The 25,945-nt window shown below is 45.1% G+C and overlaps 1 protein-coding gene across 3 annotated transcripts in view; it reads left to right on the top strand.

Moving 5' to 3' along the window:
• The window catches only part of LOC118394157 (CD276 antigen-like), an 81,225-nt gene that overhangs the window by 37,946 nt on the left and 17,334 nt on the right, over positions 1–25,945 (top strand). For all 3 annotated transcript variants that reach the window (XM_052462160.1, XM_052462159.1, XM_052462158.1), the window contains exons 5-6: positions 14,194–14,328; positions 20,444–20,497. In XM_052462160.1, coding sequence (XP_052318120.1) covers positions 14,194–14,328; positions 20,444–20,497 — 189 coding nt within the window. The remainder of the gene's footprint in view (positions 1–14,193; positions 14,329–20,443; positions 20,498–25,945) is intronic.

The raw sequence follows: 25,945 nt of genomic DNA, 5'->3' as shown, positions 1-25,945 counted from the left end.
AGCAAACAGCAGACATTTGACTTCGGATTCTAGCAGGGGGAGGCCGGGTGCTGCAGACTTTTCTAGTCTCTCTCTCTCTCTCTCTCTCTCTCTTTCTGCCTCTCCCTCTCTCTACCTCTCTCTCTCTCTCTCTCTCTCTCTCTCTCTCTCTCTCTCTACCTCTCTCTACCTCTCTCTCCCTCTCTATCTTTACCTTCCTCCCTCCCTGAATACACACTATCTTATCATGACCCCCTAGCACAACAACAACCAAATAGAGAGATGGAGTAATGGAGGGAGCAGTCTAAAACAAATTCAGGTAGGCCAATGGCAGTCTTTGTAAACATATTATTTCCTCTCAGGATTATGAACAGGGGCCAATTGCTCCTGTCACTGCCATGTTGAGTTGTTAAGTTGTTTGAATGTTCTCCCTCCCTTGCCTTCAACATGGGGACGTTTTATCCCTGTATTATGGATTCACAGTATTATTTGGCATGCTCTCAGTCTTGTCGTTTGCAGCTCTGAGGGATTGTTGGGTTGAATGAGGGATTAGGGCCGGGCCAGTTCCTGCTCACTGCATTGCTCTTGTAGCATCTCAACAATCACAGAGATAAAATGAGCTCCCTCTCATTGTGTTGGGGATTTATGCTCCTGTTGCTGTTCCTGTTGTCGTCTTCACTGTCTCCTTTTGGCATAAAAGGTCTTTGCGATGGCTGAATGTCAAAATGTATTTTATGTCTGCAGTTGAAAATGTTGGAGCGTTGCGGCCTGACTACCTCTGCTGTGAGTGGCTGTCTGGTGGTCTGTGTGCATGTGTGGGCTTGGGCCTGCTGTGTGGTCCTGTCCTGTCCTCCCCCTCACCACAGGGGAGCCATCACCAGTACATGACCACGGCCCCAGTCCCAGGCCACCATGGCATGACATTGGGCACGTCCTCCTCTCCTCTCCTCTCCTCTCCTCTCCTCTCCACACTGTGGACTACTGTGACATCTTTATGCCTACCCAGAGCCTGAAGGGAACCTGTCTCTTTACGCCCTGTACTCCTCTCCTGCTTTCTTTCTTCTTCAAGACAGATTATATTTATGGCTGGAGTAAAAGGGCAAAGGCCCTATTTTGTCATTGATCAGGCTCATTTTTTATTTTCCCTCCCAGAGTCACAGTGAGGGTGGACTGACTATCAGTGGGGTTGAGCCAAGGGGCCTGCAGTGTACATTTCACACAGTTGCTGTTTTATCCTGTAAGAGAGATTGGTTTCTGGAGGCCTGGTGTCAGCCTCTGCTTTACGATTTCAAATCATATTAGGTGCAGCCTTTTGAGAGACATTGGGCAGAGAGTAGCCCAGAGAAAACGGTTGGGCATACCTTCAAAGGCTTGGTCGTTTAATTATTCATATCCATTTATTTTATGCTTAAACTCTACACCAGATAAGACCATGCAATGTTGTCCCACAAAATATGTTTGCAACCTCCGTAAATCGCTTTGTTCTGGTGCCTTGAAACAGTCCAAATCAATGGCCACCCATACACAAAGAGTATTGTCTAGCGTTGTAATGTCTTTTGAATTAGGAGGCGCTGAGAGACTTGGGCCCGTTCCTGGAAAAGGTAGCTCACCTCACTGATAGCTCTAGAGACCAGTAATTGATTACAAAGTGTGAAATGAATGAAAGTTAAGCATGGAGCTAGTGTGTCCGTCTCCCTGTAGAGGTGTGTTACTGGCCCAGGACTTTTCTTACTTCCCTCCCTGCAGCATGGCCTTAAACCACTCAAAATACTTTGTTTACTGTCTGTAAATGTGACTGAAATGACTCAAGTAGACTCAACATTTAGTACTGCAGTCATCTGCCTTCATCTGCAGGGACAGTGTCATCACAGCCCTTTAACTCTCGAAAACAAATATTATGGTCCTACATTTGTGATGAAAGCATTGATTAGAACATGGCAGCCATCTTTGACATAGCCAAATGTGACCGGTGTGGAAAGTGGGAAGCTGTGAGGGCTAGGATCGCCTTCAGGTCACATTAACATCTCCTTCCTGCTGGTATGGCTGGTCCTCTTTAGCCATGCCTGCCTTTGTCTCTGACTCCCTCCCCAAACCCACACCCCTAAACGCCTGCATGACAACCTGCACCTCATTACAGAGAAACTGTCCACAGGGAAATGTCGACTTATACTGCCTGTCATATCTATAATGTATCTGTCTGCCTACTTCCAGCCATTTACTGTACTGCTGGGGGATGAGCAGCAAAGCTGTAGTCTACTGCGGTAGTGAAGGTTTCTGATGCCGTTGTTCGTGTCATTGTCGCCTCCAATGGCTCTGTTACGTCTGTGGTTATTTGGGGCCTCAACCGTGTACGGTAGATGTCCCTCGTTATCAAATAAGATGCAATTCCATAAAGTTTGCCTTAAAAACATTACCGCGGGCATCCGTAGCAGAAATGGCTTTGAGAGAAATATCAAGATAAAATTAAAGCGATTCTAGCGAAATGATATTGAAATCCATAATAAGATAGATAGTTTAATATCTTTGGTAACGAAGAATAACCAACCCAAGGCTTAAGGACTAATGCAACTTCATTTGAATGCTCCAGCATGATCCTATATTAGACACAGAGAGCATGACAATTTCCGGATAGACTTTCCAGAGCAACCAGTATATATCTGAGCCCTATGCCAACTGAGCTAAATGCTAACCAAGTCAAGTCCTCCGCACTTTAGCCATAGGCTGTGCCTTCTGTTAGACTCCTGGCTGGCCTGCTGGCTGGCTGGCTATAGAGATAGGGATGAGATAAATGACTGGTAGTGATTAGTTACACCTCTGCTAAATTACTTCTAGGTAAAGACTGAGGCCCTCTTTTCATTATATCACAGCACATGGAAGCACATACAACATTATGGCCACATATACTGAGTATACCAAACATTAGAAACGCCTTCCTAATATTGAGTTGTATCCCCCCCTTTGCCCTCAGAAAAGCCTCAATTTTGGGGCATGGACTCTACAATGTGTCGAAAGCGTTCCACAAGGATGCTGGCCCATGTTGACTCCAATGCTTCCCACAAGTCAAGTTGGCTGAATGTCCTTTGGGTAGAGGACCATTCTTGATACACACAGGAAACTGTTGTGTAAAAAACTAAAAAGAGCAGTGTTGCAGTTCTTGACACAAACCGGTGCACCTGACACCTACTACCATACTCCGTTCAAAGGCACTTCAATCTTTTGTCTTGCTCGTTCCCCCTCTGAATGGCACACATACACAATCCATGTCAATTGTTTCAAGGCTAAAAATCCTTCTTTAACCTGTCTCCTCCCTGATTGAAGTGGATTTAACAAGTGACATCAATAAGGGATCGAAGCTTCCACCTTGATTCACCTGGTCAGTATTTGTCATGGAAAGAGCAGGTGTTCTTAATGTTTTGTACACTCAGTGTGGTCTTGGTGAAGGTCCTGGCTGCAGTGGTGATACACTTCTTCCTTCAGGAGTCAAATGCATCATATCATGCGTCTGCAACCATGATATTGCTTGAGAATGTGATAGTTATAGTATGGCTGTGTTATACTAACTTGGAAATGTTTCCATTTCCTTTTGATTCAAAATGACTTGAGGGGTATGGTCTTGGGGGCCACTTTGGTTTTAGAAGTGGGGGAAGGCACATAACCTGGCGGGGGATCTGGGGTTCCTCCCACAGAATTATTTGGTGCATCTAAAGCTAATTTCCTGCATTTTTACACTAGCTAGGTAAGAGATCATTATTAAATATGTTTAAATGATTAATAAGCCTGAACTAGATCAAAGTTAATTCAATAATACATATTGTGTTCCACCTTTAACCAATAGCCTAACAAAACTAAGACTTTTGATTGTCTTTATCAAGACATCCTCTATATCACATTTCAGCCAGACAGCCCAGCCAGCCCGAGTTGCCTGCACGCCCAACACCACCAGTCTAGTCAATAACTCAACTCTCTCCGAACAAAATTTCCTTCCCAGTTCCCACCTTTATTTTTTTTTAATTCCCAAGGGAAAGGTTTGGAGTCAACAAAAAAACACATACTGTACACCTCAAATATACATTAACACACAGAAACCGCACATCCTCCATGTAATTAATATCATGGGCCTAATGGTACTGTAAAGCTCTTTTTACATGCAAACAATATATCTGGGTCCCCCCCGTCCTGTCCCTAGGGGTCTACGGCCCTGCAGCACCCCAAACCAACACACCCCACTCAGCTTTTGGATATTAGTGAAACATTAATTGATTGGTTTTGTGTGTGTTACGTAAAAGGCCAGGATGACAACTCACAGGACGGCAGACCCTGAGGGCCAGGACTGAGCAACCCAGTAGCTAAGGATTGCCTAAATAAGTATCTCCCCAGACGTGGGCATGTTTTCAATACAGACTCCTTTAGTCATATTGTATTCCATATAAGGCATCCCGACCTTATGAAAGTTGCCCAGTATACCTTTAATCTTGTAATAAATCAAATCTGGTGATAGATAACTTGACATCGTGGGAGGATAACCAACCTTCCAATGAATTTCTTAGCAGCTACACATGTTTTATAGACACTCTTATCCAGAGCGACTTACAGGAAGTAGCAAGTGAATACATGTTCATACTTGTTTTCTTTCTTCTCTGTACTGGTTCCCCATGGGAATCAAATCCACAACCCTGGCGTTGCACGTACCATGCTCTACCAACTGAGCCACACAGCTTCGTTACACAGTTTCTCCAGATATTAGTCACCAGTATCAACATTTACAAGCAAACAAAAAACAGGAGTGAAGGGAGAATCTGTAGACAGGCTGAAATAAAAGTACATACCAGAAATTAGCCAGCCTTCACAAGACAAACACATAGGCAAATCTGTCCCTTTTTGTGTTTTACACCTCCAGCAGAGGAATTACATTTATGAGTGCATGGTATTCAGTGTACCTTGCCAGCTACATCAGGACACTAAAGAGTAGCCAGTTTCTACTCTGCTTGCTTTTATAACTCAATGAAACATTACAACACATACACACTGAACTATGCTCAACTCTCCCGTGCTGGTCCAGCCAGCCAGCCTTCCAGAAGCTTTACTTTCACACAGCCTGTTAGCCCACTTTACTTTCACACAGCCTGTTGGACCGTGGTGTCCACGGTCCAAAATTCAGAATGAAGGGGGGACATGACCCCCCATACCCAGTGAAAGTTGCGCCCCTGGATATGGTAATAGATCATACTTGTATATTTTATTTTATTTAATGCAACAGTAAGGAGCAGTGTGCTATTTATATAGCTAATGAAGGATTTGGAGGGCATGTGTTTAAGATGGAACATCGCATAAGACACAGTTCATTTCTATTTAGAGAAGTGCAGAGAGAGAGAGAGAGAGAGAACAAAAACACCTCCCAGTGGCTTCAAAGGCCTGGGGCCCTGATTCCCAGAAGCCGTACAGTAGCCTAATGATCAGACACTGTGGTAATGGTGCTGAAAAATAGCAGTAACACACTATTTAAGATTAGCCCACACATTGTAAGCCTCAGCAATATGATTGGTGGTTATGGCCCTGAAAAACATTTCAGAACAGCATCAATCTGAACAGTTAGGTTAGGATTACTCCTTTTATTGGCATACTTATCACCATGAATTAATCAAGAATTCACCATTATGGTCATAATATAATGGTCAATGGGATTATGTGTTGAGCAGATTTCACATTGCCATATTTCCGTATGCTACTAATGTCTGTTCTCGATTTAAAGTATTGGTTCTTGTTCAGTATGACAGAGAAAAAGGCCTCATTAAGGCTCGCACACATCGCACCATATGTTGATCTGGTGTTTGTCTGCCAATCGTTCGGCACGCTGTGTTTTAGAGACCACCCGCTGGTGGACGGCTGACTGATGACATTTTTACACGATTTAAACCAGGGTAGTCTCATGGCATACAGTCTTAAAGTTGAAATGTTGGAGAGTGTTAAAATACATTTAGCTTGACGTTGGTATTCATACTGTGGTCTCTTCTAATGCAGCAGCCAGGAGCATCATGCTCTTTAAGTGAAGGGTGAAGGAAGAAGTGAGTGTAGTAATGCTCTGAGTGGAAGTGGAGGTTACAGACCTCTTCCACCTTACTCTGCCATCTCAGTGGAGCGGAGGCTCCAGTAAGTCACATCCACAGCCAAACTCATTCTCAATGTCAATTGCCAAGCAGTTCAAGTCCCTCTCCCTGTCTCCCTCTCTCTCTCTCACTCTCTCTCTCTTTCTCTCCCTCTCGCTCTTGCTCTCTCTCTCTCTCTCTCTCTCTCTCTCTCTCCCTCTCTCTTCCTTTCCCTCCCTCTCTCTCTTTCTCTCTTTCTCTCTCTCTCTCTCTCTCTCTCTCTCTCTCTTTCTCTCTCTCTCTCTCTCCCTCTCTCTCTCTCTCTCTCTCTCTCTCTCTCTCTCTCTCTCTCTCTCTCTCTCTCTCATACGCACATACAAATTGAATTTAAGTACATATGACAAACTAAGGCTTCTGTTATCTACCTTTTTTGGACCTTATGTCCCTGTCAGCTCAGGAAAACATCCATATTATCACCACCCACCCAAAAATCTGTATTTAAGACTAGAAATTAGTCATGCAGTAAAAGAAGTCACCAATTAGCATGTTTTACTCCAAAGCATTGCATTTCTATGGAGACAAGAAACAACCGATTGCACCACTATGTTTGGGTTCAAATCATTCTTATTAAGACTGTTTTTATTGTGAATGTGAGAATAAGTAGCTGTTTCCTAAAGATGTGCAGCTGTGTGGTTGGTGGAGACAGTTCTGGCCTGATACAGAAGCAGTGGCAGGGCCGTAGCCAGCTACTCCTGAGTGCTCTGAGAATATTCATCTCTTCAGTAACCACCAAAGACTGCAGCAGAGCAAAATGAGAAATGTTGTTTTATAATGAGAGCCTTAGGCAAAGATATACAGAGGCATGTCTTTTTAAGAAATCCTGTCATTATATATTCTCCTAGTGATACTGCAGAGAGTAGAAGGCATACTAAAGAACAAACTCACTCAACTGAGGGTTTAGGATGGATGCAAGAACATCTTTAATGTTGTGGGTGTCTACAAATGTTGATATTGCTGAGTGGCGGGGGGGGGTAAACACATCAACCTTTCATGCTATACTATATCAGGTAGTGGAGTCTGTGATGATGATGATATTCTCTGGGGTGTCAACTCTGTCGTGTGTTAACTCTCACACCTTTAAATAGATCCTGGTAAAGAACTCGCATGCCCGAAGAGCCAATCAGAGTGGCTTTTGGTAGTGTTTATTCCTGTAAAACATTGAGGCTATAGGGTTAGGAGTAGGGCTGTACTTGACAGTAGCCATTCAAATGGTCTCCCTCTCTCTCTCCTGCCCCCTCTTCCTCTCTGCAGTGCGGCTTTGTCTATTTGCTCTCAGCCTATCCACTCATCTCAGACACGATCAGCCCGGCAGATTGTCGGCAGAGGTGCTGATAGCTGTCACTAGCGATTCCCTCCTACACATCTTCTGCCCTCTTGTAGTCAGACCCTTGTTTGAAAAACAAATTAAAAATGTAGAGAACAAGACTTGTTAAACTGATTATTGCAACCTAAAGTTTGCCTCAGCTGTTACGGCACGAAATGGAAGTGGTGAAAAATCGATAGTCCACTCTGCCTCTTCCGACATCTTAATGCCAGTCTCTCCTGAGAGGAGGGCATGCTGAAGTGATGGAGTCTCTGTCAGCTGCAGGAGATGTCAGAGGAGTTTTTAATGGAGGTCTCGGCAGAGCTGACAAGCAGTGAGGAGCTGTTTTTATTTTACCTTTATTTAGCTAGGCAAGCCAGTTCAGAACAAATTCTTATTTACAATGACAGCCTAGGAACAGTGGGTTCACTGCCTTGTTCAGGGGCAGAACGACATATATATATTTTTTTACCTTGGCAGCTCGGGGATTCGGTCTAGCAACCTTTCGATTACTGACCCAACGCTCTAACCGCTAGGCTACCTGTGAGGAGCTAGGGCTGGTCGACCCAGTTCTTCACATACTAGGCTAGTGTTTGTCAACTCCACCGCCACACATTCCCTCCCTCCCTCAGTCTGGAACATGCTTCGGATGCCAATATGCTTCATTAGCCATCCTACTGGGTATACAGTCTGATTCTGGTACACGGTAAATGATAAAATCATGTTAACCTTGCTGGAATGAGATTTTAAATCACCCCACTGAATTTACCTGAGGATTAGATTCCCCACGCACTGATTAAATGCACGGCCAAACCAGTATTTATATGGACGTGTTACACTGAAAATTATTCCTAGCTGTGAGAGCATAGTATTAAACCAAAACCTCTGATGCCGACAGTTTGTTTTCACTAGACACTAGATAAGATTGCGAATTTCTTTATGGCCCTATTTTTTATATTTGTAAGCAATGTTTTATAGCACAGTCAGACATTTTGGATATTTATCTGGAGGGATTTTTTAAAGAGATTGTATTGAATTATAGTGAAACGGATGGGAAATGAAAGTACATTTTCATTATTATGAGTGCTCTGTCTGTAGGTTAGTCTTAATGCAGGGTGAGCCACTAGTGTCTTAGTGAGAAGTTAATCTAGAGGCCCATAGGGACAATGTCTCAATATGTGTGACTTGCCTACACGTGGAGACTAGGTCTAGCTCAGTACAGGCAATATCAGACAATTGTAACCCAAACACAGCCATTCCATGTTTAATCCAGGGTGTCTCAAGGGAATGTGACCATTGAGGTGCAAGGCTGCAGGGAGGGTCGGAGGGCCACTGGACTGGTATCGATCACATCAGTAGTCAAACTCATTGAGGAGGGCAGGTGACCTCCCATTGCAACTCACTATTCTAAATTCTCTGCGGAGTTGTGCTGAATGGTGAAGTAAAGGCAGGGAACCTAGAGCCAAGCATACATCCTAGGAGAAAGGTCACAAGCTACTTCCTGATGTGCATGAAAGACAGCTTAGAGTTTGAGAGTGGGCTAATGGTACTGCATGCAGGCCTTATTCCTATTCCAGCCCAGTCACTCACACCCACCACACACAACACACGCACATGCACAGAGGCATACACATACACACGTGCATACACACGTGCATACACGCGCACACACACACACACACACACACACACACACACACACACACACACACACACACACACACACACACACACACACACACACACACACACACACACACACACGAAACACCGCCCGACACCTCCAGTGGTGTTAGAAAACATTCTTCCAAAATGCGCCTCTGTGTGCGCGTCATATTTTTGTGTTTTCCATAAGACCACGGCATCAAATCAGGGCAATAATATCAGACAAGTTGTGTAAGTAAATGTGAGCTGGGTTGTTCTAGAGAGGGGGCGGTTACCCTCCCTGCATGCCAATAAGACAGCTCTGTGGTATCTAGCCCGAAAAGCAATTCATTGAAATGCAAGAAAAGGGGGAGAATGCTCAGTGCAAAGATGCTGACAGGACAGAAAGCTGTGCTCATCCATCTCAGTTTACCAAGTTTTTCCTCTCCCGGTGAGGTGAGGTGAGCTCCTCCTTGTCCTCCCTTTCTGTGACATATGCACCCGGGGACAGTCACAGGACAGACGGCAGAGAGGCAGTGCTACCTCTAGCAGCTAGCCCTTTCATGCTGTAATGGCAATGTTTTGATCACCTTCTCTGACCGTGATGAACTGTGACAATGGGTGTGAGTCTGAAACAAACTCAAAGTCGGCCATTAAATTAAATTATTCCCCCAAATAATATCAAATTGGGAATCATGTTGTCTTCTCTTCTCTGTCTGTCTTCTAGTCTGGCCGAGCCTTGACCTCTGTGTATCGGCGTTCTTCGTTTGTAGAAAGAGAGTCGGACCGAAAAGCAGCGTGGTGGTTACTCATGACTTTAATGAAAAAAGTGACACATGAAATAACTATACAAATACAAAAACAACAAACGGAACGTGAAACCTAATTACAGCCTATCTGGTGAAACTACACAGAGATAGAAACAATCACCCACGAAATACACAGTGAAACCCCGGCTACCTAAATACGGTTCCCAATCAGAGACAACGAGAATCACCTGACTCTGATTGAGAACCGCCTCAGGCAGCCAAGCCTATACAACACCCCTACTCAGCCGCAATCCCAAATACTATAAAAACCCCAATACGAAAATACAATATATAAACCCATGTCACACCCTGGCCTGACCAAATATATAACGAAAACACAAAATACAATGACCAAGGCGTGACACTCTGACACTGCTCTGGCTCCTTGTTTCCTTCAGTGTTGTTATTATGACTGCCAGTCTATCACAGTCCTCCCAGATCTCACAACTTCTAAATGTAGGGAAGGAAATAAAGCTTTAAATCACCAGACAGCTTATTGTTGATGGATTGATTGTTGATTGGTGACTGCAGAGCTGTTGTTCCCAGCGAGGTGTGAACATTATTCACAGCAGACTGGGTTGTGAATTTGATTTAGGTCGACGAGCTGCTATTGTCCCAATGGGTTTTACGTGCGTTCATTTCAACGGCTTCATTGTCTCTTGTGTTATACTGTGTAATCACGCAATGAATTTCTCCTGCCCCTTTAACTGACTCATCACTCATCATTGTAGAGATGCAGAATGCTTTTTAACAGTCCTGTGGAGCTCTCTCTCTATCGCGCTCTCTTTCCATTCTCTCATGCCTGCTCTTCCTCTCTGTTGTGTGGCCTTGACTTCTTTTTTTGGGCCCTTGGGGTATTTAGGCCCTCCAGCAGGGGTGGGTCTCAGTGTCCCTCCACCCTAGGGCCATCCCCCAGTCCACCCTGCCTCCCTGTGATCCCCACTGAACCACTGTCTGTCTGCAGCCCCCTGATCCTCACACATCACACCAGCCTTGAGCAGCTCTGAAGGCCAGGGCTGCCAGGCCTTTGGTTTAGCCTCACAAGGAAAGAGCAAGCTTATTGACCCCCTCTATGCTCCTCCTCATTCCCCATCCTGCCTGGAATGAGCCCTGGGGCTCCTGTTAGCCTGTGGTGGGGTGTCTGTCTGTCTGTCTGTCTGTCTGTCTGTCTGTCTGTCTGTCTGTCTGTCTGTCTGTCTGTCTGTCTGTCTGTGTCTGTGTCTGTCAGGGGACATTATTCTCCTTCGGTCCCAGTTAAGGAGGTGTTTTTTGTCCTGAGCATGTAAAACTCAGCTGACACCCCAGATAGAGAAAGCAGCTTTGATCCTTCATCTGTCATGACGTTGTAGAACTGAGACAATCTGAGACGACAGGCCAGGACTGAGCACTTTATTCCACCGTAGGCACTGGCTGAACATAAAACACTCTGGCTCCAGGAAAATGAATGCCAATCTGGGCTTTTACTTCAGCTTGGCCTACGTGAGGCCCCTGTGTGTCTTATAGAATGAATGGGGAGTTAAATGTATTTCTTGGTCATGCAGGGCCTCTATTAAGAGTCCATATCGAGGTGGTGTTTAATCATACTACCATTCACTCCCATAAAAAAATATATATTTTTACCTTATGCCTTCACTTCCTTTCGAACACCTACACCCAAGTCGACCTACCTGATAATATTTAAGGGCTGTAGACCGGTCCAAACTCCAAGTCTCATCTCACTGTAATTGCTGTAAAGTGATGTTTCCATAAATAGACCTGTGTTTTGTTTCCATAAATAGACCTGTGTTTTGCTTCTATAAACTGTATGTGTTGAGTTCAATGCAGAGCCCAGAAGTTGCACCTCTGTGGCCCTATTACTGCAGCTGTGCAATCTCCCGACATTCAATGATGTGACAGGCAGCCCAAAACACTCCATCCTCACCCCAGCAGAAAAGGAATGGGAGGAGGGGAAGGAGACGATAGGTAAACAGAGCCATTAGAGACAAATCTCTTTCTGAAGAAAACAAAATCACATCATCAAACAACAGAAAAAGAAAAATATGATCCCTCAGCCCTTTGGGGCCCCAGCGCTGAAATGATAGCCGACTACGACATTTGTCTTGATCAGCCTGCCCTTAGGGATTGAGAGAATGGAGCGAGGGGTGAGAGAGAGGGAGAAGCTGAGAGCACAGCTCCGCTCTGCTTCAAAGTGCCAGACACGTTCATTACTTCTCTGTCTTATTATAGCTCTATGTGGACACTTCATGCACGAATCAGGTAGTACAGCAAGCAGAGCACGGTACTACCTAGCATTCATCTGTAATTTGGCCTTTGCATTTGGTATTAACATGGATACAGGGGTCATCTTTTAAAGAGCAAAGAGCTCTACAGAGAGGCAGTGGAGTCCATCAGTCATGGTTGGCCCAAGGAACTATATACTGCTTTGTCAAAATGACAAGATGGACTATCTAGGTTTTCTCCTTTCTCTATATGACATGTTGCTGTTGATATGGGTTTGTACTGGAACAGAGGATATTAGAAGCCAATCTGTAGTAATACATCCAGCAAAGACATTTACGTCAAATTTCAATGATGATTATGGTCCACCCAAACATCCTTATATTAAACAATATCAGTCACTCTGATTGTTTTTGATTGGATATTGCACCAGGATCGCATCATATATATAAATATATGCCAAAGGATATATTGATGTATATCCTATGATTCTTCATGGCATATCATACAATAGCCATGTAATATGGTTAATCATAAATAGGATTACGTGGTTAAGCATAATCTTGCTTCCCATAATGTGTTCCAATAATCACATACTTATCAAGGCTCTCATGGCCACATACTGTCAAAACATGTTTTGATTCAAACACTCAACTTACTTGGCCAAATAAAGGTAAACAAACAGATAGGAGGTGGAATTCAGTGAAAATAACATTTTCTGTCTTACTCAGAGAATGCCACCCCTAGAGCTCTCCATTTCTCTGCATCCTGTCTCATCTACCATTATGACACATTCCTGGCCCCCTCATCCACTGCAATGGACAGCAGTCCCCCCCACCTCTCTCTCTCTCTCTCTGTCTCTCTCTCTCTCTCTGTCTCTCTCTCTCTGTCTTTCTGTCTCTCTCTCTCTCTGTCTCTCTCTCTCTCTCTCTCTCTCTCTCTCTCTCTCTCTCTCTCTCTCTCTCTCTCTCTCTCTCTCTCTCTCTCTCTCTCTCTCTCTCTCTCTCTCTCTCTCTCTCTCTCTCTCTCTCTCTCTCTCTCTCTCTCTCTCAATAGGAAGGAGACTTCCTATTGACCTTCATCTTGGCTGTGCAATATTGTGTCTCTGTCCTCTCCGCCTGTCCTGTGCCAAGTCCTTACAGATGCTTTGGTCATTTCTCCATCCCAATGCTAGTCAATTTCAACACTTTTTACAATTATTTTCCCAGAGTGGGTTCTCTGAAGGAGGCCAGTTTGTATTATAGCCAGCCTTCAAGCTATTTAGGGTCTCAAGCTGTTTTTCCATCTCAACTTTATTCTGTTACATTGGAATGCCCTGGGGAAATGCTGACCAGTTTGTTGTCGGTTTTATCTTGTCAAGATGCTGTCTCTCACTTTGATATTTAATTGTCTCTCTAGAGTGAATTATGCGCTAAGCTGTCTGATAGACAGTCATCCTCGCAACCGTCAGAGAAATGCTCCGCCTCTGTTTTTCTTTTTACGTTGGCAGTGTAACATCAGAATTATACAAATATAACATCAGATTTTATTTATATTTATGATTAACAGGATACAACTGAGTGATGTCATTGGGCATCATTACTCCAGATGACAGACAGTGAATGCAGCAGAAGGCATGAGGATACCTAGTGCCCACATCCTCTTTCGCAGTGCCAAGGCTGTTGGGTAGAGAGAGAGGAGGTGGGCAAAAAAAAGACAACACAAAGTACTGCTGAGATATCTCTGCCATCTGGCCATGTTTTTAACACTCCAGTGTTTGTTAAAGGGATCTTGATGAATCACCACATCTTGTTCATTTCAAATAAAGAAAATGTTCCCTGAAGCACAGAGGATACAGGCATGATATAAGGAGGGTGATGATGATGATGATGATGATGATAATCTGTAATATAGTGACAATAGTGATGTGGTTCGGGCACATATGATGGTGATGGTTATAGGGATGGTGATAGGCAGCCATAGCACTGGTGAAGATGATGGTGGTGGTAGTCATGGTGATGACCATGTTGTGTGCCCTCCTCTCTACTAACTGTAACAGTCTCCTTTTCTCTATCTCCCTCCCTCCCCATTTCTCGCTCTCTCGCTCCCCCTCTCCCAGGTCAGAACATGGTGTTTCCCCCGGTGGCTCTGTGGGTGACGGTGGGCCTGGCTGTGTGTCTGCTGGGTCTGCTCATCGCCCTGGCTGCAGTCTGCCGTAGGAAGATCAAGGAGAGCTGTGAGGAGGACAGAGCAGGTACCTGTCTGTCTGTCTGTCTGTCTGTCTGTCTGTCTGTCTGTCTGTCTGTCTGTCTGTCTGTCTGTCTGTCTGTCTGTCTGTCTCTGTCTGTCTGTCTGTCTGTCTGTCTGTCTGTCTGTCTGTCTGTCTGTCTGTCTGTCTGTCTGTCTGTCTGTCTGTCTGTCTGTCTGTCTGTCTGTCTGTCTGTCTGTCTGTCTGTCTGTCTGTCTGTCTGAACAACTGTGAGGTGGACAGAGCAGGCCCACTCAACTCTGCAGTCTGTCTCAACAGCACCGCTCGGTTGTCTTTCTGAACAACACTTTTCACAGGAACACACTGAGCCGTTCCATAAACACACGCAGAGACTACGCTTGAACACCCATTTCAATGGAGATAGTTGGGCGGCCTCACAACTCCTAAAATCCCACATGAATCTTCCAAGGTTAAAGAAGGGTGTGATTGGGTGCTTTCTTTCGTCTTTGCACAAGCATAACAGTATAAAGATTAGAGAAAACTTTATTAGAGCCAAATGTGATGAAAGTGAGAGAGAAACATTGATGATATAATACCTCTGGACATTAAAATAGAGATTATTATAGAGTTTTTTTTTTCTTTTTTCTATTGTGTGTAGAGTTGATGAGGTGAATAATGTACAGACCCGTCCTGCTTTCAGACCCTTCTGAGGACACTAGTTCAAATGCAAAATGACTGTCCCAATGATATTCCCAAACCCTCACAGAGTAGGCCTGCAGATGACCTTACCAGGGATGACAGTGGGAGGAGAGTGGTGGTTACCAGGGATGACAGCGGGATAACAGTGGTGGTTACCAGGGATGACAGCGGGATGAGAGTGGTGGTTACCAGGGATGACAGCGGGAGGAGAGTGGTGGTTACCAGGGATGACAGCGGGAGGAGAGTGGTGGTTACCAGGGATGACAGCGGGAAGAGAGTGGTGGTTACCAGGGATGACAGCGGGAGGAGAGTGGTGGTTACCAGGGATGACAGCGGGAGGAGAGTGATGGGTACCAGGGATGACAGCGGGAGGAGAGTGATGGGTACTAGGGATGACAGTGGGAGGAGAGTGGTGGTTAACAGGGATGACATGTTAACATGATGTGCCAGTGTCTTGGACAACTGGTTCAGAACCTTAACACCCAGACAGTGTTTGTATGAATATGAGATTAGCTGCTGCTGTGGAGGGATGCTGTGACCCCGTCTGTCTGCAGGAAGTTCATTTAGAAGAGTCTGATAATTAGCGCTACTGAATAGCTGCTTGCAGGCAGAGCAGGGACTGACTGAGAGAATGTATGGTGGGGAGCCGGTGGCCTGGCTGTAATGAGATGTGCCCTGAATGAGGGAGATGTTTAAATAAAGGTCAGCCCATGTCTGCACTGGTCCCTGGGGTTTAAAAATACATCTGGAACTGACACACTCAGAGGCAAGAATAATTATAGCTCGATGGAACATATGAAATCAAAATGAAACGGAAAGAGAGAGGGAGAGAGTATTACAATACATTCCCAGTGTTTCCCTGATATTAATTTTATGGCCGCTACCCCCCCACTCTGCTGCTGAAAAGAATCCCAGGGGAAACACTGATTCCATACCATGAGCAAAAGGTCTTGTGGGGTCGCAGACCTGTTCTCCAGTAACCAGAAGGAGCAGGCTGCTACTCCAGTAGTAGTAGAGAGAGAGGGTTGATAAACTGGCTGTGCACCACTCAACTAAATGAGAGGTTAAGACTCATTCTGTTCTCTGTCTGTGGATGTTTCCAAGTTCTTCATGATCCCTGTTTGCCGAGTTGAAGAGTAACATACACTGACTTCTTCACGTAGCACGCAGACTCGCACACCCATATAAGTTGATACCTTATGAATACAGATGTGGAGATGTGTTGAAGTGCACATTCACAGCTGCTGGAACTGCAGGAAGAAGGAAAGCGCAACCTAATTGAGGCTGTCTTATCTTTTAATGGTGTTCTTGGGTTTGGCCAGATTGAAGTTGACGCTCTCCTCTGAAACTCTGGGTAGTGAGGGTAGAGGGGTCAAAAATAGTCCAAAACATAGTAAGTCATTTTTCTTCCCTGTCATAATGTATATGGAGCAGTGGATGTGTATCCTAACTGGGCAGAGCAGCAAGTGGGATTGGAGTCTGGGAGATGAAAGCTCAATTTATTCTGGTATTTGTTGCAGTACACATCTTTCTTCCTTCCTTTTTACTTTTCTTCCCTTTTTCCTTCCTTCCTTCCTTCCTTCCTTCCTTCCTTCCTTCCTTCCTTCCTTTCTTTCTTTCTTTCTTTCTTTCTTCCTTCCATAATGAATGTGTATACCATACATGTCCAACATATGCTGTAAATGGACCAGTGTACCATATTCCTGAAGCTCATTTTACATTCAAATGAGCGTGTGATTTAATCAGACATACCCTCGGAGTGTGTTATGTGGAGTGTGTTATGTGGAGTGTGTTATGTGGAGTGTGCTATGTGGAGTGTGTTATGTGGAGTGTGCTATGTGGAGTGTGCTATGTGGAGTGTGCTATGTGGAGTGTGCTATGTGGAGTGTGTTATGTGGAGTGTGTTATGTGGAGTGTGTTATGTGTGTTATGTGTGTTATGTGGAGTGTGCTATGTGGAGTGTGCTATGTGGAGTGTGCTATGGGGAGTGTGTTATGTGCAGTGTGCTATGGGGAGTGTGTTATGTGGAGTGTGCTATGTGGAGTGTGTTATGTGGAGTGTGCTATGTGGAGTGTGTTATGTGGAGTGTGTTATGTGGAGTGTGCTATGTGGAGTGTGCTATGGGGAGTGTGCTATGGGGAGTGTGTTATGTGGAGTGTGTTATGTGGAGTGTGTTATGTGTCGGTGACATGGGACACACGGCCCTCTGTGATAGATGAAGGTCATCGTGGGGACATGGATGATTCACATCACTCCCCTGGGTACAGGGGATATCTGTCCTCTGTGAGCTTCCATCTTCCAGGTGCTTCATCCAGCTGCTGCACTCACTTGTTTTTATCCCTGCATGCGTATGGGATGTAACTAATCACTTAAATAACCTTCTTATATTGGACCTAAACTCTGAAATCCATCTCAGTGTTTTACGATGGCCGCTTCCCCTTGCCAGAGCAAATTTCACTCAAACTCAGTGGATGGCAGCCACCATTTTGACTTTGACATAGAGGCGTCTCTGAAAGGCCTGTTTCATCCTGGTACTGTAGAAGTGTCCCTTGAGGCTGCTCTTCCCATAGTGTCAGAGGTTGTTCCGTCAGGACAGGAAGTGTTGGCCGTTAACTGAGGAGAGGCGGCTCAAGGTCTCTCACAGAACATTTACACTCCACATTGATTATTGATATTTTCTAACCAACTTTTAGAGCTCGAGTGTGATGTCATAGTGCTGAGATAAAGGGAGAGAGAGAGAGAGAAAGAGAGAGAGAGATAGGACGTCGGTGATTCTATTCCCTCTGTCTTCATCATAAAAAACCCAGATGCTGTAAAAGTTTCTAGTGAATGTTTGTTTAAACTAAATGTCCTCTTGGCACCAGAATTTAGAGGAGGGCAGCTGCTCAAATATGTGACCTTCTCAAATGGATTCCTGTGAAATCCTCACAGATAATCATTTTGAGGAGGGATCCAGAAATAGGTAGCTATGCCATGCGAAGAAAGGGGGAAAACAACTCACTTGAAAAGCTGGAGATTTGAATGAATCACTCTGAGAAATTATAACCTGTGGGCATACACATACTGTCTGAGTGTGGTGTTTTCAAAATGCGAATACAAAATGGACTTGAAGGAATGTGGAACGGAAATGGAATAGTGCGATGTATGAAGGACTGTGGACATTACAATCGAAGCAGCATATACAGTGCCTTGCGAAAGTATTCTGCCCCCTTGAACTTTGCGACCTTTTGCCACATTTCAGGCTTCAAACATAAAGATATAAAACTGTATTTTTTTTGTGAAGAATCAACAACAAGTGGGACACAATCATGAAGTGGAACGACATTTATTGGATATTTCAAACTTTTTTAACAAATCAAAAACAGAAAAATTGGGCGTGCAAAATTATTCAGCCCCCTTAAGTTAATACTTTGTAGCGCCACCTTTTGCTGCAATTACAGCTGTAAGTCGCTTGGGGTATGTCTCTATCAGTTTTGCACATCGAGAGACTGAAATTCTTTCCCATTCCTCCATGCAAAACAGCTCGAGCACAGTGAGGTTGGATGGAGAGCATTTGTGAACAGCAGTTTTCAGTTCTTTCCACAGATTCTCGATTGGATTCAGGTCTGGACTTTGACTTGGCCATTCTAACACCTGGCTATGTTTATTTTTGAACCATTCTATTGTAGATTTTGCTTTATGTTTTGGATCATTGTCTTGTTGGAAGACAAATCTCCGTCCCAGTCTCAGGTCTTTTGCAGACTCCATCAGGTTTTCTTCCAGAATGGTCCTGTATTTGGCTCCATCCATCTTCCCATTAATTTTAACCATCTTCCCTGGCCCTGCTGAAGAAAAGCAGGCCCAAACCATGATGCTGCCACCACCATGTTTGACAGTGGGGATGGTGTGTTCAGGGTGATGACCTGTGTTGTTTTTACGCCAAACATAACGTTTTGCATTGTTGCCAAAAAGTTCAATTTTGACCAGAGCACCTTCTTCCACATGTTTGATGTGTCTCCCAGGTGGCTTGTGGCAAACTGTAAACAACAAGAAATGGCTTTCTTCTTGCCACTCTTCCATAAAGGCCAGATTTGTGCAATATACGACTGATTGTTGTCCTATGGACAGAGTCTCCCACCTCAGCTGTAGATCTCTGCAGTTCATCCAGAGTGATCATGGGCCTCTTGGCTGCATCTCTGATCAGTCTTCTCCTTGTATGAGCTGAAAGTTTAGAGGGACGGCCAGGTCTTGGTAGATTTGCAGTGGTTTGATACTCCTTCCATTTCAATATTATCGCTTGCACAGTGCTCCTTGGGATGTTTAAAGCTTGGGAAATCTTTTTGTATCCAAATCCGGCTTTAAACTTCTTCACAACAGTATCCCGGACCTGCCGTGTGTGTTCCTTGTTTTTCATGATGCTCTCTGCGCTTTTAACGGACCTCTGAGACTATCACAGTGCAGGTGCATTTATACGGAGACTTGATTACACACAGGTGGATTGTATTTATCATCATTAGTCATTTAGGTCAACATTGCATCATTCAGAGATCCTCACTGAACTTCTGGAGAGAGTTTGCTGCACTGAAAGTAAAGGGGCTGAATAATTTTGCACGCCCAATTTTTCAGTTTTTGATTTGTTAAAAAAGTTTGAAATATCCAATAAATGTCGGTCCACTTCATGATTGTGTCCCACTTGTTGTTGATTCTTCACAAAAAATACAGTTTTATATCTTTGTGTTTGAAGCCTGAAATGTGGCAAAAGGTCGCAAAGTTCAAGGGGGCCGAATACTTTCGCAAGGCACTGTATATTTAAATGAAACATGGCAATCATTTTACTGCTGCAATTATGGGGATTTTGTGATTTTGCAAGGATTTTCTCTCTCCGTCAGTCTTGTAAATTGCAGCAGACGTACAAAAAAACCTCAGAGACAATATTGTTGCCTTCGTGTTTAATTTGAACCAATGATCAGTTGAATCTGGGTCGTGCAGTAAGTGTCTGACACAAAATGCTGTCTCTCTCTCAAACACAATGGAGCTGAGGATGGTGTCAGAAAATTCAAATCAGCCGTCCTCTGGTTCCTCTGTTTCTGGTCGATTTTTGGAGTGTGTGTGCATGTGTGTAGGTGTGCTTGTGTGTATGTGTGTGTTTGTGAGCACGTTTGTGTCTGCGTCCGTGTGCCCATTTTCACTGTGCTTCCTGTCAGCCTGGCCCAGTTGACAGTATGTTTCCAGAGAGAAGAGCCAGTGGCCATAGCTTAATGTGATTACTGTCTTTGTGAGTGGGCCAGGCCAGGGGGGCAGCTGTGGTCCAGTGCTCCATGCAGCCTCAGCCTCCGACTGAGCCGTGAAGGATGAGCACACCATAGGTTTAAATGAGCTGCTGCCTTATGAAAGCCAGAGGAACAGTGCATTGCGTGCCTGCGTGTTTTCCCCGGTGTGTGTATCTCTGTGTTTAATGGTCTGATGGCTTCTCTCTCCACAGCCAAGGAGCTTGAAGAGGCCAAAGAGCTGCAGGAAGAGGAGCAGTCTAAGACAGGTCAGCCAAGGAACATCTGGAACAAGCATCACCACATTTTTACACCATACACATAGAGGCTCATTAGTCCTGCATACCCCATTCTAATTCAATTCAGAAATTGCCAAGAACATACATGGAAGGGATTTCTGCTTCTTCCGGTGCAATATCTAAATGCAGTACTAATGTTTGAGCACCAAGCACATTAGTGAGATAATATGTATTATTGTGTCCTGAATAAATGTTTTAATTAGCAAGCAGAGCAAGTTCTGTGCTCTGAGTCAAGGCCATGGTGGATACCAGGCACAGGTCTGAACGACTCTCCCTCCAGCGATAATGTCTTTAAAGTTATTAATTTGACTCCTTCTTTAGTGTGGTTGAATTATTTAGCCTCCCTGTGAACGCCACAGTTAATACTATGTGATTTTAATAAGCTGAGAGATGAAGTAAGGTCTCTGGGCAGAGTGGAGGGAGACAATGGCTCCTTTTCCTAATGCATGTCTCATGAATGTTTCAAAGTGAACTCTGCAGCCATTGGAAGGGTCACCATACCTACAGCTGCCTTACTGGCTAGGAGCAGGAAGATCTCCAAGACCCTCCACCTCAACCCACTGTTTTGTCCTGACCCCTCAACAACCCCCTCACCTTTCTCTTTTCCTCAAAAGCCACACCTGTGCGAGCGGTGGTGCACCATGCGTGCGGTGGTGGGCGTGAGCTGAAGAGGGGCTCAGCAGCTCATTCTTCTGTCGTCTGAGGTACCTCTTTAAAACACTCCAGACAGCGGCTTTGTTTTGCCATCTGGCTCCAATTGTGCTGACAAAGGGAGAGGTTCCTGTGTGAGACAAAGGAGCTGAAATGAAGCCCACTTTAATAAATGCAGGATGATGGGGGAGCTGCATTTGTGTGTTATCTTAATGAGCTGTCCGGAGGAGAGCGTGCCTCCCTTTTCAAAGCCAGCCTGATTGGAACAATAACCAGTGATAACTGGGAGCCTGGACTCATCCTGGGCTTCTGCGTTTGGAAGGCGAGGCGTTCCCCTCACCGGTGTTATAGCAGCTAGCTAGCAGGGTACTGCCTTACAAACAAGATGCCTGGCCTGAAATCCTTGATATGCTTGCAGCTGGAAGAGCCAACAACACCCATTCCCCCTCCTCTACTTCCACACACATACAGTACACACACACACACACACACACACACACACACACACACACACACACACACACACACACACACACACACACACACACACACACACACACACACACACACACACACACACACACACACACACACATTCCCCAACCCCCACCTCTTTTCTGAAATTAGTTTTGTAATCTCAGCGTGATGCGCAGTTTAGAGTTAGCTGCAGTAATCCCAGAGCAGCACACTGTTCGGAGTGGGCTGCAATCTCTCTCTTTGCACCACTCTAGCCCCTGTCTGTCTCTCTGCTCTGCTCTGCTCTCTCTGCATCCTGGGCTCTGTGGAGTTAGCCTAGGCCCTAGCAACAGGGCACTGGCAGAGTGTGCGTCGTCGTGACCCAGTTCTTTCATGAGGGAAGCATCATCAGAAAGAGGCTGAGAGATGTGAAAATGGTCTCTGGTTTGTGAGGTGAATTAACCTTCCTACCTGGCTTGCTGAGACAAGGTGCTGTCAATTTAACCTTTTATTTTAACTAGGCAAGTCAGTTCAGAACAAATTCTTATTTATATTGACGGCCTACCGGGGAACAGTGGGTTAAACTGCCTTGTTCAGAGGCAGAAGGAAAGATTTTTGCCTTGTCAGCTCGGGGATTCGATTCAGCAACCTTTCGGTTCTGGCCCAACCCTCTAACCGCTAGTCTACCTGCCATCAAGGTTGAAGACAAGCTAATGTTATGCTCCATAATGCTGATACCATGGAGTGAGACCACGTCGCGCATCCTCCAAGGCAACAGCTGAAAGATGGATGACAGTCGCTTGAATCGCATTAGATCGTCAGGTGCAATAGCTCATCAACCTAAATATCTTGATGATTTTAATACACTGCACAGGAGACGGCTAGGGCAGCTGCCTCAGACTCAGTCACATCACAGTTGGTGTATTCCCATAGCAGTGTTTGTAAGAGCCTCCACAATTCAGTGGGATAGCTGTTTAATCTCTTCAACCATGACAACCCTGAAAAGTAAAGTTCAACGACCACGTCACGAAAGGGAAAAGGCATGACCACGAGATTTCTAGAGAAACTCTCACATCTCCATCTCTCACGTTAAGCTTACATCTCCCTCCCTTTCCTCAGGGAACCAAGATTGCACATTGTTTTGTGTCCTTTCATGAAATAGTCATATTCCCATGACCATGGGTATTAGGAGAACGACAAAGTCACGAAAATGAAGCCCTGTATCCTATAACACACATCAGCTCAACCCTGGAGTCCAGCTGCAATCCTCACTGATCTACTCAGTAATACTGATGAGGAGAAGGTGAGAGGAGTCTAGAGGAGAGCCAGCCCCCCCTCTCTCCCCAGTCCCAGCCTCTCTCCCCAGCCCCACCCTCTCTCCCCAGTCCCACCCTCTCTCCCCAGCTCCACCCTCTCTCCCCAGTCCCAGCCTCTCTCCCCAGCCCCACCCTCTCTCCCCAGTCCCACCCTCTCTCCCCAGCTCCAGCCTCTCTTCCCAGCCTCTCTCCCCAGCCTCTCTCCCTCGTCACACCCTCTCTCCCCAGCCCCACCCTCTCTCCCCAGCTCACGCTTCTCTCCCCAGCCTAAGTCTCTCACTTCTCTCCCCAGACCCAGTCCCAGCCTCTCTCCCCAGCTCACGCTTCTCTCCCCAGCCTAAGTCTCTCTCCCCTGTCCCAGCCTCTCTCCCCAGCTCACGCTTCTCTCCCCAGCCTAAGTCTCTCTCCCCTGTCCCAGCCTCTCTCCCCAGCTCACGCTTCTCTCCCCAGCCTAAGTCTCTCACTTCTCTCCCCAGACCCAGACCCAGCCTCTCTCCCAAGCCCCAGTCAAACCCGACAGGCCTCTCTTTAAACAGCCACTGCAGCCAGTGTAGTCTGTGGTGCTCCTCTTCTCATGTGCTGTCCCAGTGGTCACATATTAATGCTTAAAGATATGTAAATACAGTCGTTATGATTCCTTCATTAGTGGATGTGGGCCACAGAAGAACTTCAGGAGAGCTAATTAACAGACGTCCCTGTGCTCTACGGCTAAGTGTTCCTCTGCATAACTTGTGTTCTTCTGCTTGTGTTCCTCACTGGTTTAATACAGTACAGTACACTCTTTCCTCAAGAGGGTGCTTACTTCAACACTATCAACCTGCATCCTGGGAATAGGGTTTTGGTGTCAAAAGACGATTGCATCGGAATGAGGACTGTAAATATTCTGTCCTACTTTCATGCATAATTGGGGCGACAGGTAGCCTAGTGGTTAGAGCATTTGGGTTAGTACCCGAAAGGTTGCTGGATCAAATCTCTGAGCTGACAAAGTAAAAATCTGTCGTTCTGCCCCTGAACAAGGCAGTTGACCAACTGTTCCCAGGTAGGCTGTCATTGTAAATAAGAATTTGTTCTGAACTGACTTGCCTAGTTAAATAAAGATAAAATAATAATTTGTGGGTGGGACCTTTCCTATAATCAAAACACTTGAGAAGACCAGCACCTGACTCTGCTAATTGTGTCCATACAGTGTTGGATTTTTCATTGGCTTTTCATATATTACCGTACTACTGGGCCAGATCCTGTTAGGTAGTGTGTTGCTAGAGGATTTCCCTCTCTCCTCTTTGAACTATTAATGGTGTGTGTGTTGCATACTGAGCAGGGTTTAGCCTCTTCTCAAGGGTTATCTGTTGGTCCGGGAAGAGAAGGCCAGCAGATCATTGTCACACTATGAGAGAGATAACGGAGGGATAGCTGCTCCTAAATCATATGGAATAATGAGCGCTGTCAGACCTAATGAAAGCAGTCAGCAGCATTCTGCATCACAACAACATGGAGGCCCATTGAGGGCATGTAGCGCTGATCAGAATATTAGGTTAATATTAAAGTAATTTCATAGAGCGTGCTAGATCGGATGTGTCTTTGGGAGAAGAGGAGAGAGGTGTACAGTACATCAAGGGGCAGGGCTCTACATTAGTAAAGCAGGGTTTAGGGGATAGCAACAAGCATTAGAATTCACAAGAATTCCTGTCCACAGACGTCATCTGTCCCTTCCCTGTCATGTGACCCATACCCCTGCAGCCCAGTGAAGCGTCCATGGGGGGAGGCGACGTGTAGTCAATCCATCTCACTCCCCTGATCTGCCTCCCCTTAGTGTTCCAGAGTGTGCCACGCGTCGGTTCCACATGAGCACTCCGCTGCAGTGGCTAATTAAATAAAGCACTGTGCCCTCTGCTTCCTGGTAGCTTGGGCAAGGTTGGTGCACACATACACACAGGAGAGGAGAGGAGAGAGGGAGGGATGGTGGCCCGGGACGGGGGGGGACGGGGGGTTAAAGAGAGAGACAACCGTTATATTGTAATCCCTCCTCATTCGTTCATTAGGGAGAGTCATGATAAGGTTGGCTAAATACTCTAAAGTAATGTGAGAGCCTCCAGAGTGGTCTGATGTTTTGGACCTATAACCCCACAGATAGGACTGTGGCGCTCATGACATTTTGTCTGCCGGTTATTGTCATGCAAAAGTCTGCTGGTCTCATGGTAATTGACCGCTAATTAATTAATTAAATTAAACACTTTTACCATCTCCAGGCCTCCATGCATCCGAGCCACTGATGTGGTTCTTAGAACATCTTCATGAAAACAAATCTAAATTAAATTGAATATACACCATCACAATAAATCCGTTATTTAGGCAGGTCTAAAGAAACACTGTGAACAGTTGGACTACTGTATGTTATCTGGCTAGCAGACAAGATATACTGATAAGTCCTGTGCCATTATTTTATATTATATATTTTTATAGTAAGAATAATATAATTTCACTTAGCTGAATAAAATAGAAAGGATATTTTTCCCATTCCGGAGCGAGTGTGCGCATATGAAATGGCTATGTTGAGCATAAAAGTGATTTGAAACAGGTCAGAGTTATTTGGCAACTTTAGTTGTGAATGATACAAACCTTAGAATGTCTTAGAAATCAAATCAAATATGGCGCTGCATTATACGACTGACTATAGGCTATTGATGTTTGAGAAAGTAGCAAAGAAGGCTGGCGCTCTGTTCAGGTCATCCATATGCACTTTAACCTCTAGTGACTCCCCATCCCTCATGCGGGAGCGTAATCATCGACTGACACTAATTAGCATACCGCAACGGACATAAATATTCCTATTCATGAAAATCACAAGTGAAATATATTGAGACACAGCTTAGCCTTTTGTTAATCACCCTGTCATCTCAGATTTTCAAAATCTGCTTTACAGCCAAAGCTCAGAAAAGCAATCAGATTAAATAGTTTACCTTTGATGAGCTTCGGATGTTTTCACTCACGAGACTCC

This window comes from Oncorhynchus keta, chromosome 14, assembly GCF_023373465.1.
Source record: "Oncorhynchus keta strain PuntledgeMale-10-30-2019 chromosome 14, Oket_V2, whole genome shotgun sequence".
Lineage (NCBI taxonomy): Eukaryota > Metazoa > Chordata > Actinopteri > Salmoniformes > Salmonidae > Oncorhynchus > Oncorhynchus keta.
The sequence above is the reverse complement of the archived record's forward strand: the minus strand, read 5'-3'. Positions and strand labels throughout refer to the sequence as shown.